We start from the raw sequence: 20,000 nt of genomic DNA, 5'->3' as shown, positions 1-20,000 counted from the left end.
AGTTGGACCGAACCTGGACTGTCCCCGCGTAGTAGTACTAACGGCCCGAGACGCTAGCGTGGACACACGAGCGCGTACACACACACACACACACACACTGCACAACAGCGATGCTGTTTCTGGCGGCCTCCGTTGGCCGCAAGTCTCAGAGAGGACCGCTGGTCCCAGAGAAAGACTCCCCGTCGCCGACCTCTACCCGGCCGCTCTCGCCCTGTGGCTCCTTGGCGACGTTGTGCTGGGTGATGCCCCAGGAGGAGGACGCTGGGGGAGGGCAGGAGGTGGCAGGAGACGACGAGCAGGAGGAGGCCATAGAGATAGAGGCGGTAGGGGAGGAGGTGGCGATGGTAGAGGAGCGAGTACAGCGGGTAGTACTTCCAGATCCGGAGGAGGAGTCCCCGCTGGCCCGCGTGTCACTGAAGGAGAGACTGACTGGACTCCTGGAAGACGTGGGCTCGTGTCTGGCCTGTCGACAGGCCCCCGACGCGGTCCGGATGCTGGTAAACGACCACGCCATTTGTGTGCTACTAGGTGCTTGAGAGCATAAAGCTTCATCTATACTTACTTTCGTGCTGCTGTCGGGCTCAGTAAATAGCAGATCTACAAGCTATTCGTGCCGCGGTGTGAGCTTGTACATCTGCTATTTACTGCACGCAACACCAGCACTCAACTAAGTATAAATCAGGCCTTGGTGGTGTGTTTGTCGCACATTCAGAGAGGAGAGTTGTCTTGCGAAGTTCTTATGTGGTCTTTTTTTTTAAGATTAGTTTTTGGGCTTTCATGCCTTTATTGATAGGACAGTAGACCGAGAGACATGGGGAGTGACACGAAGCAAAGGTCATCGGGATTTGAACCGGCGACACGCTGTCAGGCTGGCATTGCAGCCTAGGGTGCCCGGACCACCACGCTGGGCCCTTATCTGGTCTTGTATCTTATTTCCTTGTTTAATAACTTTGTTCTCAGAACCATGACTGTTGTCTGCCCTACTAGTCAGGGAATATTATCAGAGAGATAATCTGTGAATCTGTGAATAAATTCCTTACTAAGAAATGTTGGTTGATCAGGTGATCACACTTACTTACTAGACACCTTCACAAACACTTTCTTGCTAAGTAATTTATTCACAGATTTTATTTTACGTTTATATCCCCCGACTATACCTTTTTAGCCTTCAGATCAAGCAAGCAATGCCTACCTATCTAAATTTGCTCACTGTGCTCGTTCGGTTTCAGCTGACCAGTTGTTCGGTTTCAGCTGACCAGAGTGTTCTGTCAAGCTTTAGCTATGATCTTATTACAGTGTTTTCACAGTGGTGTTTTGGCTTTATTATATTCTCATAAATATGAACATATGGGGGAATATGTTTCTGTTGTGAGAACCAGTGTGTGAGTCTCAGTGCAGTCTTGTGGTTTGAGTGTTTGTTTGTATGTCTGCGTCATAGCTTGCTGCTCAGCAGTGTGTTATTGCAGAGTGTGAATCTTACCTCCAAGATGGTAATGCTGAAAGGAGTGGCATATTCCAGCATGTAATACACACATAAATATGAATAATATTTTTCAGACTGCGTGTGGTACAAATTGTACCACCGTACAATAGAGCTCTCTCTCTCTCTCTCTCTCTCTCTCTCTCTCTCTCTCTCTCTCTCTCTCTCTCTCTCTGCGTGTTTTGGCTGAGTGACTGGAGCTTTGGTGTTGAGAACACCGTATCGTCCATTGCTAGATACTGTTTCAAAGTTCAGCATGGAGAGTGTGAGACTTCCTGAAAACAACCAGATGTAAATATTCGCACAACCGATTAAGCTCGTTTTTGGACGTGTAACCATAATAAAGGCTTTACGTGCAAACATTGCAGTCAGGCTGCCACTCTGTGTGTTTTAGTGGGAAATTGCACTCCACTATATTATTAGTTTATTTACAGAGGCACTTTTTAAAAGCATGTGGATCCGCTCTCCGTTTATATTCAGTCACACACATGTGAAGGATTGTTTTTCAGCGCTAGGCACATTAAGCTCATAAATGTTAACAGTCTTGAAGGAACACACACAGGGGCTGAGGCTGAATTTAGACTACTGTATATTTTAAGTACAACAGAGCAGTGAATGATGTGTTTCGTGTACATTTACTCTTACCTATCGTATCGACACAGTGAAATCCTCTGTGTTCATTTAAGTCTCAGAGTTAAACACTCTTTTGTTCTTGAATAGATATTATCACTGGCAGTGGGGCCTGGGCCAATCCCTTCTTCTCCCCTGACCTGCTTCTTTCCCTGCATGTGGTCGATGGGACTTTTCGGAACAGTGGCTCTAACTTAATGTCAGCAGTTTATTACAGACTGACTGGGGGAATTATGATGACAAATGGGTTCTGTGTGTTCCGCTGGAAAATGTCTGCCTCCTCTGTGGGTCGGCTGTGGTGTTGTGACTCACAACACTGATTATGTTGATCCTGCACACTCATGGTGTTCCCTCAGCGTGACGGGACAGACAGCACAGTGATGTTCCCTCAGCATGACGGGACAGACAGCACAGTGATGTTCCCTCAGCGTGACGGGTCAGACAGCACAGTGATGTTCCCTCAGCGTGACGGGACAGACAGCACAGTGATGTTCCCTCAGCGTGACGGGACAGACAGCACAGTGGCTGTCATCTCTGTTCCCTCAGCATGACGGGACAGACAGCACAGTGGCTGTCATCTCTGTTCCCTCAGCATGACGGGACAGACAGCACAGTGATGTTCCCTCAGCGTGACGGGACAGACAGCACAGTGGCTGTCATCTCTGTTCCCTCAGCATGACGGGACAGACAGCACAGTGGCTGTCATCTCTGTTCCCTCAGCGTGACGGGACAGACAGCACAGTGGCTGTCATCTCTGTTTCATGATGTTCCCTCAGCATGACGGGACAGACAGCACAGTGGCTGTCATCTCTGTTCCCTCAGCATGACGGGACAGACAGCACAGTGGCTGTCATCTCTGTTTCATGATGTTCCCTCAGCGTGACGGGACAGACAGCACAGTGGCTGTCATCTCTGTTCCATGATGTTCCCTCAGCATGACGGTACAGACAGCACAGTGGCTGTCATCTCTGTTTCATGATGTTCCCTCAGCGTGACGGGACAGACAGCACAGTGGCTGTCATCTCTGTTTCATGATGTTCCCTCAGCGTGACGGGACAGACAGCACAGTGGCTGTCATCTCTGTTTCATGATGTTCCCTCAGTGTGACGGGACAGACAGCACAGTGGCTGTCATCTCTGTTTCATGATGTTCCCTCAGCGTGACGGGACAGACAGCACAGTGGCTGTCATCTCTGTTTCAGGAGCGCTGCCTCCGGCCACGGGAACGTTGGCTGCTTTCATGCTGCCGTTTTGTTCAGTTCAATGTATAATTTTGATTGCGAAATGCATCAAATTGAACAGAATATCAGCAAAAACATCACCAAGTTCAGAAAGCAACAAATGGCAGAAAGAAATCGACCATGGATTAAAGAGAATTCTTGGGTGGTCAGATAATTGATGTGATTATATCGTTGCTGTCGGGCAGAAACCGCTTATCTCCGTAACATTTTGAGTTTTGAGCTTGTTGAGTAGCTTGCTGCTACTTTTGCTACTTTTGAATTTGAATCCTGAAAAGTAACAGTTTTGAACATAGTGAGTTTTCCACCCGGACAGAGACGATATGCGACCCAATCCTCAGCTCACACAAATCATCAATCCATCCATCCAAGGGAATCCTCAGCCAAAAATACAATACAATCAATCTAGGGGCCCTTGACATGATGCAGTATGCGATGTGTGGTGAGTGTGGTCTACCGTCTAGCAGCAGCCAACACCAACTCGGGATTCTTGAATCGCTGGCCTCCAGACTCTCCTATCTAGTAACAGGATCTTGAGCTCTACAGTGTTGTTAGCTGAACTGTCGCACTGCAGTGCATCTACGTAGGTGGTGCGCTTCTTGCCTTTCCTGGCTTTGCCATGGGTCGGCTGAGGCTCCCATAGTGGCAAGCGAGTGCCCATTGCTTGCCTCTAGTTCCTTGACATGAAAATGTTTGAGAACCACTGCAGCAAATTAATCAGAAAAAGTGTATGTCTTAATGTTCTGATGAATTGAAAATGGAGGACCCTGACGTAAACAAGTCTTAGTGCTTTTTCTGGTTTTATCCTCTTAGGAGATTTTGTATTGACCTGTATTTTCCTTGAACTGTACCCATTCTGCAAACTGTTAATACAATGTTCAATCAATAAATCAATCATCCATCCTGTCCCTTCCAGAACGTGGACACAGTGTTCACGCTGTACCAGACCTTCCCAGAGCGGCCGGGCCAGGAGGCAGAGTGTCCCAGGAACCCGTACTCCAGAGAGGCCAGCCTGCCGCGGCCCTGCCCCCGACACATGTCCGTCTCCCAGAGACTCTGTAAGGTCATCCAGGAGCTGGTGGACACAGAGAAGTCTTACGTTAAGGTGAGTCGCACAGCTGGGAAGTAACTAAGTACATTCAGTACATTTTGATGTATTTTTGAGCGGTGCCTAACCAGTCCAATGACTGGCCGACCGTGTGTGTGTATGTCTGTATGTATTTCTGTCTGTCTGTTTGGAGGTATGGTATATCTGTCTGTAGTACGGCCTCAACAGCTGCAACAGCTGGTGTTGTTGAGCAGCCTGCACCGCTCAGTTCACACGGGTGTGATCTTTACTTTACGGAGGCCTACTTTTACTTCTACTCCACTACATCTCAGAGGCAAATATTGTACTTTTACTCCACTGCAATGATGTGAACATGTTGGTACAAGTTACTTTGAAGATTTAGATGATTATTACAAAACATACACTAAGCACTTAAGTTCAGCCCTATAAACTTTGGCTATTTGAAAATAGGGCAATCTACAACCTCACAATTTGCGACGCGTTGTGAGCTATCTGCAATTTTCTAAGGATTTTATATATTTGGGAAACTTGCAAAATAGGACATTCCTGCATAATGACTCTGAGTACTTTTACTTTTGGTAAGTATATTTTGATGCCAATGAGATGACAATTGAATACGGGACTTTTAGGCCCAAACCGGCTCCAATGATTCGCCATGCAACTCCTTGCAGCCAAATGGTTGCGAGTAGTTGCATGTGGTTGCATGAAACCAATTAACTCCAATGCCAGTTGGCCAGTAAAACTGTTTTGTTGTGAGGAGTTGCATTGGTGCAGTTTGGGCCTTACTTGTGGTATTTACATTTTGGTATTGATACTTTTACTCAAGTGAAAAATGTGAGTACTTCTTCCACCACTGGCGAGGAGGCAAATAAACACATTATCATGTTTTTATTAAGATGGTGGTTCACAATGACATCATACGTATGTTCTCTCTCTCTCTCTCCTGCCTCCAGGACCTGAGCTGTCTGTTTGAAATCTACCTGACCCCTCTGCAGAACGAAACCTTCCTCAGTAAGGATGAGGTACGTACAGATGGAACAGAACGGAATATAACTAGAATAGAATGCAGCCGTTTATCTGGCTCTCTCAACCAGAGTGGCTGCGAGGGAGCCGGTCATCTGTCTTTCTTAACCACTTAAACCTGATGTACTCATTGTATTTCAAATAGCGGAAATACCAAGTCTTTCTTTCTGAGTCACTGCTTTGTTCTTAACGCACTCAAATTATGTAACTACAACTAGAGCGCATGCTTATTCCAATTTTGCACATGTATATCCCTGATTTAAGACTGTCTGCTAAATGCCTAAATCGCAGTAATGGTAATGGTGTGTACTGTGTGTGTGTGTGTGTGTGTGTGTGTGTGTGTGTGTGTGTGTGTGTGTGTGTGTGTGTGTGTGCGTGTGCGTGTGCGTGTGCGTGCGTGTGCGTGCGTGTGTGTGTGTGTACGCATGTGTGTGTCAGATGGAGTCTCTGTTCGGCAGTCTTCCAGAGATGTTGGACTTCCAGAGAGTGTTCCTTCACACGCTGGAGGAACGCATCGCCTCCTGTCCTAACCTCAGCTCTCTGGACTCACCAGAGCAGTTCAAGGTACTGTACATGTACTGTATGTGTTAGTGTATATCTCTGCTGTCGGGCAGAGACCAACTATGCCTCATCAAAGTTGGTATGGTGACTTTATATATTGTCAGATACTTGAATGTGTCCTTATATTATCATGACTTTACCCAAATACAGCTCAAGTGGAGTTAGGTGGTTTTTGACCATTAATGTGGAGATAGTTGTTTTGATTAGAATAACCTGAGTCGGAGTTAGGTTGTTTCACTGGATCCAATGGAGTTAGGAGGTTTAGATTTGTAAAACCCACCACGGATGAAAAGGGTGTTGAATAGCACTGATAAAGAAAAGAAAAGAAAAGCTATATCATTTGTATTGGAAAGCATTTTGTAATTGTGATCTAACGTCATCTCCTCTCAGAACATCCTCTTCTCTCTGGGAGGGTCCTTCCTGTACTATGCGGACCACTTCAAACTCTACAGCGGCTTCTGTGCCAACCACATCAAAGTCCAGAAGGTTCTGGAGAGAGGTAGGAACCTTCTTCTATTCTATTTGATTCAGTTCTGTTGTGTTTCTTGTGTCTAGTGGTCAGAAAGTCATGATGCTACTCCTTGGGTCATCGCTAGAAGGCCACCCTAGAAAGTTTAAGTTTAGGCGCTGTGTTAGTGTGGTCAGATTTAGGCTTTGGTTATGGTGTGTGGGTAAGATTCAGATAAGGACCTGGGGAGGATGTTACGATGGCACTTCATCTTTTCTAAGGTGGCCATCAAGGAGGATCAAGTGGATTTTAACCAAAGCATCTGTGTTATTTTAGATTTTAATCATTTTAACTATTATTTTATACTTTTAGCTATTCAGAAATGGCAAGCAGCTCATACTGTAGCTTGTAGATCGTTGAAAATCTTGAACATTTGTGCAAATCCTTTTAACTGAAATCTTTGCTTCTGGGGGTAACTGAAAAAAATATTTTGAGATGGAGGTCGAAATACATATAATGTTGGGGGTCCTTGACATGAAAAGGTTTGAGCACCACTGATATAGCAACGTACGTGCAGAGAATCGGCCTCAAGACGTAATGGGTTAAACAACAACCTTCTGCTCACAACGTTCTTTCTTTTTCATTATCTCTCCCTCTCTCTCTCTCTCTCTCTCTCTCTCTCTCTCTCGTTCCAGCCAAGACGGACCGGGCCTTCAAGGAGTTCCTGGAGGCCAGGAACCCGACCAAGCAGCACTCGTCCACCCTGGAGTCGTACCTCATCAAGCCGGTCCAGAGGGTCCTCAAGTACCCCCTGCTGCTCCGAGAGCTGGTGTCACTGACCGACAGCGAGAGTCAGGAGCACAGGCACCTTACAGGTACGTTCATATCGTAAACGCCTGGGTGTCACACACTGAAAATAGCCATTCTACAAGCTCACTACGTGGTCCCCAAGCTAAACTGAGGAAACGGTAGAGAACCTCTAAAGAACCATACAGGGGCTTAACAGGTTCTTTGTAGGTCTTATATAACACCTCAACCACCCAAAGAATTGCTGAACAACCAATATTTTGTGTGTGATATTACTGAAAGTGAACACACGTTAATACTCAAACCTGTGAGGGAAAATACATTCAAGCGTAGATTTCTACTGAAATGTGTGCATGTAACGATTCACTCTTTTTTGCCTATTTGTTGCATTGCGATAAATGTTTTATTAAATCAATTTAAATTGTCACCAGTTTGAATTGATTTACGATAAATCATTACATGCCTAGTGGTAATGTGTTGTGTTGTTACACAGACGCTCTGAGGGCAATGGAGAAGGTTGTAATATGTTGTGTTGTGTTGTGTTGTGTTGTGTTGTGTTGTGTTGTGTTGTGTTGTGTTGTGTTGTGTTGTGTTGTGTTGTTACACAGACGCTCTGAGGGCCATGGAGAAGGTTGTAATATGTTGTGTTGTGTTGTGTTGTGTTGTTACACAGACGCTCTGAGGGCAATGGAGAAGGTTGTAATATGTTGTGTTGTGTTGTGTTGTGTTGTGTTGTGTTGTGTTGTGTTGTGTTGTGTTGTGTTGTGTTGTGTTGTGTTGTGTTGTGTTGTTACACAGACGCTCTGAGGGCAATGGAGAAGGTTGTAATATGTTGTGTTGTGTTGTGTTGTGTTGTGTTGTGTTGTGTTGTGTTGTGTTGTGTTGTGTTGTGTTGTGTTGTGTTGTTACACAGACGCTCTGAGGGCCATGGAGAAGGTTGTAATATGTTGTGTTGTGTTGTGTTGTGTTGTTACACAGACGCTCTGAGGGCAATGGAGAAGGTTGTAATATGTTGTGTTGTGTTGTGTTGTGTTGTGTTGTGTTGTGTTGTGTTGTGTTGTGTTGTGTTGTGTTGTGTTGTGTTGTTACACAGACGCTCTGAGGGCAATGGAGAAGGTTGTAATATGTTGTGTTGTGTTGTGTTGTGTTGTGTTGTGTTGTGTTGTGTTGTGTTGTGTTGTGTTGTGTTGTGTTGTTACACAGACGCTCTGAGGGCCATGGAGAAGGTTGTAATATGTTGTGTTGTGTTGTGTTGTGTTGTTACACAGACTCTTTGAGGGCCATGGAGAAGGTTGTAATGTGTTGTGTTGTGTTGTGTTGTGTTGTGTTGTGTTGTGTTGTGTTGTGTTGTTACACAGACGCTCTGAGGGCCATGGAGAAGGTTGTAATGTGTTGTGTTGTGTTGTGTTGTGTTGTGTTGTGTTGTGTTGTGTTGTGTTGTGTTGTGTTGTGTTGTGTTGTGTTGTGTTGTGTTGTGTTGTGTTGTGTTGTGTTGTTACACAGACGCTCTGAGGGCCATGGAGAAGGTTGTAATGTGTTGTGTTGTGTTGTGTTGTGTTGTGTTGTGTTGTGTTGTTACACAGACGCTCTGAGGGCCATGGAGAAGGTTGTAATGTGGTGTGTTGTGTTGTGTTGTTACACAGACGCTCTGAGGGCCATGGAGAAGGTTGTAATGTGTTGTGTTGTGTTGTGTTGTTACACAGATGCTCTGAGGGCCATGGAGAAGGTTGCCAGTCACATCAACGAGATGCAGAAGATCTATGAGGACTACGGCTCTGTGTTCGACCAGCTGGCTGCAGAACACAACTCAGCCGACAAGGAGGTAAAGCTGCTGCTCTGCGCGTCACTTCGTGCCACGCTATGAGCTTGTAGATCTGCTATTTTGGGAAAAAAACGTGAACATTTCCGGGTTCTTTGCCTTGCACATTTTTATATATACTTGATTTACTTCTCTTGAAAACAAAGCATTGCATTGCCAACTATAGAAGCCGTGAAGGGAGCTGACAGGCCCTTCTTGATTCAAGTGGCAGATGCCAAAAAGCAGAGGAGTTTTATTTCTTAGGGGCATGTCATGTGGTCTACCTGCATATCCCTTGTGATCTACTGGTAGATCAACATCTACCTTTTGGACACCCTGGGAATACAGGATACAAGATACACAGGATATTCCATGCTAGACCAGCAGAGGGCGAGAATGTGCCATCTAATTAGTACACTATACAATTTACAATAGGCCTATCTCACAGCCCGCTTTCCACGCCCACTTCCGGTAAATAGTGGTGTCATTTAACATTAGCATTTACACGTTTCTTTCTCTGGAGAATCTAAGTACATTTTCTAATGTAAAAATATGACAGACCAATATTATTATGAAGCAAACAAGATGGTAAATCAGCTCGAACAGATAGAACAAACCTTACCTTGAGAAAACAAAAGTTGTAGACTTCTTAAATTACCTCTGTTAACATGTAGCGTCTATGGAGTGACGTCACGCTATCACCACTATCCCCGAAAGGGGGTGTATTAAGGGGGCGGGGAAATTCTGTGAGATAGGCTTATTACAATGTAGGCATTTAGCAGACGCTCTTAATCCAGGGCGAAATCAAAGGAGAGGCATCATGGTCATGTAGGCTACAGTAATCTGTGCTAATATAAAGTATTTGTAAGAAACTCTCCTCTCCTCCCCTCTAGGTGACAGAGATCTCCATGGGTGAGTTTCTCATCCACTCGTCAGAGACGTGGCTGAACCCTGTGCCCTCTCTGGGTCGCATGCGGAGGGATCCAGAGATCACTCTGTTTGGTGAGTACACACTCCTCGTCTCCAACACACAGAGAATGTCCATTTTGTACGTATACTGCATCTTTTTTTCATGAACATGAACTGGAGGCTCTGGTGATGTGATTTTTGCATTGATTGCATCTTGTCTTGCTTTAGTTATTTCATAGTGAAGCCAGTAGCTAACAATGTTTATATATACAAGTTTATATTGTAGTATGTATGTATGTATGTATGTATGTATGTATGTATGTATGTATGTATGTATGTATGTATGTATGTATGTATGTATGTATGTATTGTATGTATGTATGTATGTATGTATGTATGTATGTATGTATGTATTTGGTTAAAATGGGTAAGGTTTTAAAAAAGGCAAAAGCATGCTCTGTTGCACTGGCCTAAAAGTGGGTATGTATGTATGTATGTATGTATGTATGTATGTATGTATGTATGTATGTATGTATGTATGTATGTATGTATGTATGTATGTATGTATGTATGTATGTATGTATGTATGTATGTATGTATGTATGTATGTATGTTGTATACTTGTATGTATACTTGTATGTATGTATGCTTAAGTGCTTAGGAATAACAGTAAACTACAGTAGTAAACTATACAACACGTTACATGATTTTGGGGTGCTTTAGTCCAACATGTCTGCTTTCTCTCCTCAGTGTTTAAGAGGGCAGTGATTTTGGTTTACCGAGACAACAGCAAGATGAAGAAGAGGATGGTGAGTCTTTCCATCTGTCCTTCTATTACAAACTATAATAAAATGAGCAACGTCACTTATCCACACGAACCCTGCTGGCCTTATTTTGGTTCAAAAGTTTAAGAAATGTCTTTGAAAAAAACTAGTGGAGAAAAACATTCATGAGCTTGTATGGGCTATTTTGGCTATTTGACATATGGGTTGACATGACATGTTTTTATTTTCCCGCCATGCAGACATCTTCTCGGTCAGGTGACCTGGACCCGTTTAAGTTCCGCTGGTTGATTCCCGTGTCTGCTGTCCAGGTCCGAATGGGAAACGCCACAGGTTAGAGACTTGTACATACAGTACAGAAGTGTGACTCTGGGACACATGAGGTCCCCCAACTCCCTGTTCACCGGATGTGTCATTTATACTTCTGACTATTGAATGGCAGAAAATAAGTGTCTGCCAAAGACGTCTTTTGACATATTCTTTTTCCAAAGCCCACACCGCCAAAGACGTCTTTGAACGCCTGTTGTGTGATTGTGGTAGTTACTAGTTCTGTAGTCTGTGTTCCTTTCCTCTTTACCCGACTCATGTAACTATAATGTTGAGTTGATTGTGATTCAAGGCAAGCATCCCATTTAGGACAACATGTCCTCAAACTTTGACTCCCTCAGTGAACTAACGGTGCGTTTCCATGTTGCTACTGTACAGGATCAGAGAACCCGTGTGTGTGGGAGCTGGTTCACACCAAGTCAGAACTGGAGGGACGACCAGAGACTGTCTTCCAGCTCTGCAGCAGGTACGACGCACGCACGCACGCACGCACGCACGCACGCACGCACGCACGCACGCACGCACGCACGCACGCACGCACGCACGCACGCACGCACGCACGCACGCACGCACGCACGCACGCACGCACATACACACACACACACACACACACACACACACACACACACACACACACACACACACACACACACACACACACACACACACACACACACAAACGTATTTATCTTTAATGTACTGTAATAGAAGGACTATGCATACCATATTCTTAAAATTGTGTACCTGTATGTATATTACCACAAGTATCCGTTACTGAATTTGTTGAATTCACAATTTAGATGAACGACACATTATACTGTTGAGTTGTCTCTATCTATGCTATAATATTGTGCTGTTGTGTGTCTGTCTCCCCCTAGTGGTCTAGAGTCCAAGGCCAGCGTGGTGAAAGCGCTGCGCTCCCTCTCCAGGGAGGGCTCCTCCAGACGCACCCTCCCCAGAGACAGAGCCAGACCCCTCAGAGGAGGAGGAGAACCCACCACCGGCTCCCTGCGGAGAACCAAGACCTCCGACCGGAGAGGAGCGGGCCTCGGCTCGTGGAGGTCTCGGAGGAGGAGCCCGCAGGAGGCGGCGCAGGAGAAGGACGCGACGACTCCGCAGCTGTCGGACGAAGGCAGCACCTCGTCGTCGTCCGGCGGGAGAAGCGGGCGCCCGGCGGGGGACACCCGCTCGGAGCCCCGGCTGCCCAGCCAGGAGGCCAGCAGCATTTACCCCTCGCTCTCAAGGTTAGTATGGTTCACTGAAACCAAGCAAGTAACGAAAAAAATGGAAAAAAACATTCTAGTTAACTGAACTAAATAAAAAACGAACTGAAATGATAGACAAAGTGCCTTTAGTTTTAGTTTATGTGGTTCATCTGTAACTAATACATTTTAAATGCTATCTTTTGTTTTTATTACACAAATACTTGCAACGCTGACGAAGGCTCCAAGCCAAAACGCGTACGTTGTGCTGTCTGCAGCATACTATGCCAACCATAAAATAATAAATGACATGTCCGTGAGTGCTGGTATTCTCTTCTTAGAGATTTCTTGTTAAATTACACAAATACTTACCTATTCAATCCTGCACCTGACAAATAACCCAAACTGAATAATAGAAAAAAATGATATACCGGTATCTTCAAAAGGAACTAAAAACCTTGCTTGCTCCCCAGCCTGGAGGGTGACGCCCAGGGGAAGAGAGCCAGGCTGTGCTCCCTGACCACCACCAGCGCCCTGGAGCTCCAGCTCCAGAAACTCAACGTCACAGAGGAGGAGGAGAAGGAGGTGCAGCCGCCACAACAGAGGAGCGCGGGGTACGACGGACAGGGGGGAACGGACGCAGAGCGCTACAGGACATGGTACAACGGACTGCAGCGGAATGTCCAGAGGACAGGAGGTGCAGCAGAGTCACACCTCCAGGGGGAGGAGGAGGAGGAGGAGGCGTGCGGCACACGGACGTGCAACCAGGAGTACGCTCGGAAGAGGAGCGTGATCTTCCAGAGAGGAGAGAGCGTACAGGAGGACCTGAACAGCCTCCTGGAGAGAGACTACAGCATCCAGAGAGGAGAGAGCGTACAGGAGGACCTGAACAGCCTCCTGGAGAGAGACTACAGCATCCAGAGCCTCAACTCCGTGGTCAACGAGGACTGTTTCTTTGACAACGTCCTGGTCGTCCACAAGGCCATACCCACCACATAGAGCAGTGATCCTCCACCACCCTCAGCTGTCGGGCAGAAACCAGCTAACTCCAAAATGTTTATTTTTCAGGAAGTGAAAAAACATCCAGCTCAAGTGGAGTTAGGAGGTTTTGTCGATAAGAGCAGCTGACAATGGATCTCCAAGCGAATTCATGCTGCCGCAGCTGCTCTGCCACGCAGGGGAGAGGGCTAAACCAGTTAGCTGGTTTTGTCATAAGCGCTTTTTAATACTTTTCATTGGTTCAATATTTTCTTAGCCAACACACAGATGTAAAGGGTGTTCAATAGCACTGATTTATGAAAAAAACTTGAAAAATGGAGTTAGCTGGTTTCTGCTGGCCAGCGACGATATGCATATTGATTAGGCCTACACAGACCTTTTTTCATTATTTTTTTTAATCTCTGGAACTCTGAGAGTGTAGAGTTATGGTGATATAGAATAGGCTCATTATCTTCATTGTTTAACTCCGTCTGGTCTTTGCTGTGCACCAGCCACAGTAAATAAATGACACCCAGAAGGACTACTTGCACACGTAATCAACTGACTGTCATTTGGTTGAAAACCAAAAATGACCTTTTCTAGGAGTTACAATTGTACACCCACAGGCGTTACCAGAAGTGAATAGGTTTTTATCATATATATTTCTATGACACATGGTTTATGAACGTTATTCAGACCATTACAAGTAGAGCTGTGATCTATTTCTACTTGGTCTTTAAGGACATTCTTGCTTCGAGGTTCTTAAACCTCAGTCTTCTAGAGTTCAACCAAAGATTCCCTATTGCTTCACAGATGAATTAGGGGAGGTTAGGAGTTTTTCTACTTTTTGTTTCTATTTTTTTCTCAGTGGAAGAATTCAAATTCTTGTATCATTCTTGTATTTTTTATACAACTACCCATGAATCACATTCAACGAAAAGAGAGCTCAAACTCTTTATTGTGTTGTACTCAGCTGCCAAGATTCAATGACATTCCTTATATTTTGAATTTGTCTTCATTGTTCATTGTTGTAAATATGATTCTTGTTATTGTTTCAGCCTAAGTGTAGCTCTGTTTGTTCATTAACTTTTTGACAAAGGTAGTTCAGTCAGTACATTACTGGAACTGCTTGATTGTGGGGGGGGGACGGGACACATCCTTTTGTTGTTTTATTCAGCTATTGAATCATTCTATTTATATATTTGTATTTTATTTGATCTGTGTCGCTATGCTGACTGGAGCACTGAACCCAGAAGTGGTGCTAAACAAACTGAAAAAAAGAATTGTTGCCACTTTGACGTTTTAAGTGATTTTATGAATCGCTGAAAAATATTCCTGTTTAACTATTTGCTATTGGTTGGTAATTTATTTTCTTAAATATTTGCGTACGTCTTTTTATTGACTTGTATAGTACAAATAAATAAATGATGTAATATTTCATAAAACGTTTTCTCATACTGTATTTTTACGGTGTTGCTCTTGTCTGAAGACGGTCCGTTTGCGTGCATGTGTCTGTTTCTTCGGAGCTAATCTCGCAAACCGCTAAACGAATCGGGAATTCTCCCGAATGCTGCCTTTCGGCATGGCATGGAAAGGAGTGGCATTTGCATTTCTTTCACTGTAGTAAATGCTGCATTCGTGGTCTGGAAAGGGCAGTTGTTTTACAGACGGGTAAAAGGGCAGGGGCTGAAACCCCCGAAAGGACAGGGGCTGAAGCCCCCTTTGATGTCTATGTGTGCACGTCCCTGATTTTAAGTCAATGGGGCTCGGATCAGGCTGAAACGTGCCATTAAGTCAATGGGGCTCGGATCAGGCTGAAACGCCATTAAGTCAATGGGGCTCGGATCAGGCTGAAACGTGCCATTAAGCGTTACATGCAATCGTGGAGTGCAGACAAATGGATGTATGAGCCATATGGTGGAGCTTAGCCGCACAGGAGCGTCCAGATCCTGTCTTCTCAGGACCCAAACTAGTGAAAAGCAGCTTTAACGTTACGTGTGTACCGGTAGGTATATTTTCGATGCCCATCTTTGTGTGTCTGTGTACCCCACAGCGATGATTTGATTGGCTGAGCACCCCATAGCGATGATTTGATTGGCTGAGCACCCCATAGCGATCATCTGATTGGCTGAGCATGAGCAATGTACGTTTTGAGGATAAAAAGTGAGGACAGAAAAGTGAAGATGATTGGCCGGAATGAGATGATGTATGATGTATGCTGATAAGAGCACCCCTCCACAAATTAATTTGAATGATTCTTAAATTCAATCTTTTTAAATATTCGTATTATTCTTCTTATTATATAACAATAATTAATAGGCTAATTATTAGCTAAATGTAGGAAACAAATTTTTTTATATATTTACCCGCGACCCATGAAAACAGTAGCCTAGAACAGGGGTTCTCAACGTTTTGGGCTGGGGACCCCCAAAATAATTTGGCGATCCTGCGAGGGGTCTCGACCTTTAGAACCCCTGGCCTAGCATATACCACTGCAGGAGCGTGCGTGCGTGCGTGCGTGCGTGCGTGCGTGCAACCAATGGACTTCATAGGTTACATATATTTGCTGAGAACAATGTCTGTGTATCTTATGCCCATATATGGAGTTCCCTGGTATCAATATGACATCATAATAATGACATCAGTTATCATTATCAGCAGTTATCATATCAGAGTACTAGAAGGATAGTCTATATCCTTCAAGTACTATAGAGCGTCGCAGTCCCGCCCCCTACCAGGGACCAGGAAATGATTCTCCGTTCATTTTCCTCATAGACATTTCAGAAAGTATTTATTTAAAGACGTTTACGCCACGGACAAAGCCAACTCGAGTCGTTGTCACGACTCGACTGAAATGTCTATGAGGAAAATGAACGGAGAATCATTTCCTGGTCCATGGTAAGGGGCGGGACTGCGACGCTCTATATGATAACTGCACTAAGAAGGTACAGCACTCGTTCAGTTCTTTTTCGAGGGGCGCGCTAGCCCCTCCTATGCCCAGCTTTGTGTTTGTGTTTACCCCATAGCGATGATTTGATTGGCTGCGCACGGAATGTGAGGATAAAAAATCACACCCGTGTGAAGTGAGGGGCGCTCTTATCATTATACATCATCATCTCATACTGGCCAATCAGAATGCCTGTTGCCTGTAATTGGTTAGCTGATTTGCTCGTTTACATATGACGTACATTTTCCCTTCAATGTCAATGGCGTTTAATGTTTTGATGTTTAATTTATGTCATATTTAGCGGAATTCTGACATAATTTCTCCGCTCATTGTCAATGGCAAATATTGAGACGTGTGGGGACAAAAGCTGTTAGTAGCGCCCCTTAGAAATCACACCCGTGTGAAGTGAGGTGAGCTCTTATTATCGTACATCATCATACATCATCTCATTCTGGCCAATCAGAATTTGCGTTCTCACCTTCGTCTTCAATGTTTGTGTTACACAATGTTTGTGTTTACACACACACCAAAAGCTGGACATAGGAGGGCCCTCAAAATGAGGACAGAAAAGTGAGCACGCCAATTGTGATTGGCCGGAATGTGATGATATATGATATAAGAGCACCCCTCACTTCACACGAGTGTGATCTTTCAGGGGGCGCTACCCCGTCCTATGCCCAGCTTTCCGGGTTTGTGTGACCACAAACATTGGCTTGTGATTGGCGGATAACCCCATAGCGATGATTTGATTGGCTGAGCAAAGTACATATTCAAGCTAAAAGTTGGAAAAGACGGAAAAGTGAGGATGCAAATTGTGATTGGCCAGAATGAGATATACTGTATTGTATGATGATGTGTGATGATAAGAGCGCCCCTCACTTCACACGGGTGTGATATATGTGTACGACTTCTCTTGTTTTTGAACCAAGAAGTGTCGGGGAGTGACTGCAATGGTCCGCCAGGCTCAGAAATCAAACCCTGGAACTGTGGACGGCTATATTGCACTAGTTTCTGAGGCGCGCTAGCCCATCCTATGCACAGCTTTGTGTGTATGTGTGTCTGTCCGTTTGAGCACGGAATGTGCTCAGCTGATTGGCTGAGCACGGAATGTGATGTACGATGATGTATGATGATGATAAGAACGCCCCTCACGTCACACGAGTGTGATATTATTTTTATTTCAAATACGTCAGTGGCAGTCGGATGAAAACCTTGCCCAAATGTGGGGGAAGTTGTCATATATATACGTCAAAGGTGACTAATGTCACAGGCCATTATTGGACCATCGTGGTATTATTTTGCAATAAAGGAAAGGAAACGGAACTGCAACTAATGGCACTGGCCAGGAATTCGCACGGATTCATTGAGCCGATCTTAAACTTGGTGTGGAGACGTTGGTGTTTGTTCAGGTTGCCCAGCTGGTTGAAGCTCATGTCGCAGTTCGTACAGTGGTAGGGCTTCTCTCCTGTGTGGATGCGCTGGTGCCTCTTCAGAGCGCCCGACTCGTTGAAGCTCCGGTCGCAGCGTGTGCAGCGGTAGGGCCTCTCGCCCGTGTGGAGCCGCTGGTGCGTCTTCAAAGTGCCCAGCTGACTGAAGCTCTTGTCGCACTGCTTGCACTGGAAGGGCTTCTCTCCCGTGTGGATGCGCTGGTGCCGCTTCAGCGTGCTCAGCTCGTTGAAGCTCTTGTCGCACTGCTCGCAGCGGAAGGGTTTCTCCCCCGTGTGAAGGCGCTCGTGCGTCTTCAGGTGACCCATCTGACTGAAGCTTTTGCCACACTGTTTGTGCTTGCACTTGAAGGGCTTCTCTCCGGTGTGCAGCAGCTCGTGTGTCTTCAGGTGGCCTCCCTGGTTGAAGCTCTTGTCACACTGTCGACACCGGAAAGGTTTTTCTCCGGTGTGGACGAGCTGGTGCGTCTTCAGGTGACCCAGCTGACGGAATGTTTTGTCGCATTGTTTACAGATATGTTTCCTCTTCCCTGTTGTCTTGGCTGACTGCTGATGTTTGTCTTGTTGTTTCTGGCTGGTTACAGAGCTGCTGACTGGCTGACGGGCTGCTGAGGTGATGTGTCCGTTCCTCTGCGTTTGGCAGTAGAGGTAGTTGCGACTCCTCTTCTCCATTGTGTTTATATATATATATATAAGAGAAGACCTAGCTAGAAGTCCACACTGCTGCAAATTGACTAAGAGAAGGTAGAGGTTTTGTTGGGGATTGTCTTTCTCTGTTGTTGGTCAAGCCCTGTGTGCAATTCAGAGGCCTTCTGGGTTATACAGCAATAACATAGATGTCAAAACGTCAACTCTTGTATAAGCTGAGCAGAGCTCTGGTCTGATGTCACACACAACACAAACCGTTGCCACACATGCTTAACAACGCCAATTAAAAACCTATAAAAGCTAAATAGAAATGTAATTTGTAATCATAAGCTCCAGTGTTCAACAACGAAAAACACGATTAAATCGTGCATCGCGTGATAATGCTAGATGTACAGTTCATGTACTGCAGTAACTGAAGCTGATATCAGAGCGACTGAACGCTGCAGATACACAGGGTTTCAGGACTGTTGACGGTCAGTGTCCATACAGTGCATAATGTATAGGACTTCCATTCTATACGTGCACGTTTGTGTGTGTGTGTGTGTGTGTGTGTGTGTGTGTGTGTGTGTGTGTGTGTGTGTGTGTGTGTGTGTGTGCGTGTGCGTGTGCGTGTGCGTGCGTACACATGTGCGTGTGTGCCCGTCCTAGCCTTCCTAGAACTGAAGTATAGGCTACGTATGAGTCATATCTGCACTCAGGTCTTTCATTCTAATAGTGTGTGGGGGTGTGAGGCTTTGTCCTGCTGTGCTCTCAGACAGAAAGAACATCATGAACTCCTTGTGATTTGGCACTCAGTGGGTCGACAGGTCTTCCGCCGCTAGACAGACACAGACAGATAGATTATGTATTTGTCCCCAATCAGTCACCAGCCTGCAAGACACAGACATCACAACACATAAACAACTACAAAATACATCGGCAGATCACACGATACATTGATTGACAACACATTTACACAACACCTCTTAGAGAGAATAATGAAATATAATAGTCTACCAGTCATAGTTCGAGAGAGGCATCACATGATATATGACATTATGCGCAGAACTGAGGTATAGGTAGAGGCCTTGACTGCCCATACATCCAAAGTCCTATCTGACATAAGATAAGATAAGATCTTTAATGTCACTGTATGAGACATACAATGAAATTTCGTTTAGTGCAACCATAACACACAGTAGTATCAACAGAGAGGAAAAAAAAGGACAAATAGAGAAAGAAACACTGATGGGGAAACTTCATGGCATAAACTGTTAGTCCGTCATAGTCCAGTCCAGTCAAGTCATCTCAATCCATTAATAAAAGCACTCTGATGCACCATTAAAAATTGTAAAATACACAAATAAAATGATAAATAGATAAATAGGGGGCACCACACAAATCACATGATTAAATAGAGAACAGAGTTCAAAGTTCACGTGCAAATTCATCATCAATAGGGGAGGACCACGGGGGATTATATTATATACTGCCCATGGCCTATATTGCACTCGCCAGAGAGAACAGGGTCATATGACTCTGTTGCATTAAACAACGTTAAACTCACTTTGCCACTCATTTCGTCACTTGATTTGCCACTCACTTTATGCATGCGCATATACCCTCTATTGACCGTATAAGGTTCTCCCTAGTAGTAGCTTTCCAGTTCTACACGGGTGTCATACATTGATGTCGTACTCTCAAGTTGTACCCAGCTATCTTGCTGGATA

General features: G+C 45.0%; 1 protein-coding gene across 1 annotated transcript in view; it reads left to right on the top strand.

The window, feature by feature from the left end:
* The window catches only part of LOC306941079 (rho guanine nucleotide exchange factor TIAM2-like), a 45,063-nt gene extending 30,375 nt beyond the window's left edge, over positions 1-14,688 (top strand). Inside the window, exons 17-28 of the mRNA XM_079526384.1 lie at positions 4,264-4,452; positions 5,370-5,438; positions 5,878-6,003; positions 6,391-6,499; positions 7,144-7,323; positions 8,959-9,077; positions 9,947-10,055; positions 10,713-10,771; positions 10,987-11,077; positions 11,450-11,537; positions 11,950-12,315; positions 12,747-14,688. Of these exons, the coding sequence (XP_079382510.1) occupies positions 4,264-4,452; positions 5,370-5,438; positions 5,878-6,003; positions 6,391-6,499; positions 7,144-7,323; positions 8,959-9,077; positions 9,947-10,055; positions 10,713-10,771; positions 10,987-11,077; positions 11,450-11,537; positions 11,950-12,315; positions 12,747-13,272 (2,031 nt within the window). The 3' untranslated portion in view covers positions 13,273-14,688. The remainder of the gene's footprint in view (positions 1-4,263; positions 4,453-5,369; positions 5,439-5,877; positions 6,004-6,390; positions 6,500-7,143; positions 7,324-8,958; positions 9,078-9,946; positions 10,056-10,712; positions 10,772-10,986; positions 11,078-11,449; positions 11,538-11,949; positions 12,316-12,746) is intronic.
* The last annotated feature ends 5,312 nt before the right edge of the window (positions 14,689-20,000 follow it).

This window comes from Electrona antarctica (genome assembly GCF_951216825.1).
Source record: "Electrona antarctica genome assembly, chromosome: 17".
NCBI classification, from domain to species: domain Eukaryota; kingdom Metazoa; phylum Chordata; class Actinopteri; order Myctophiformes; family Myctophidae; genus Electrona; species Electrona antarctica.
The sequence above is the reverse complement of the archived record's forward strand: the minus strand, read 5'-3'. Positions and strand labels throughout refer to the sequence as shown.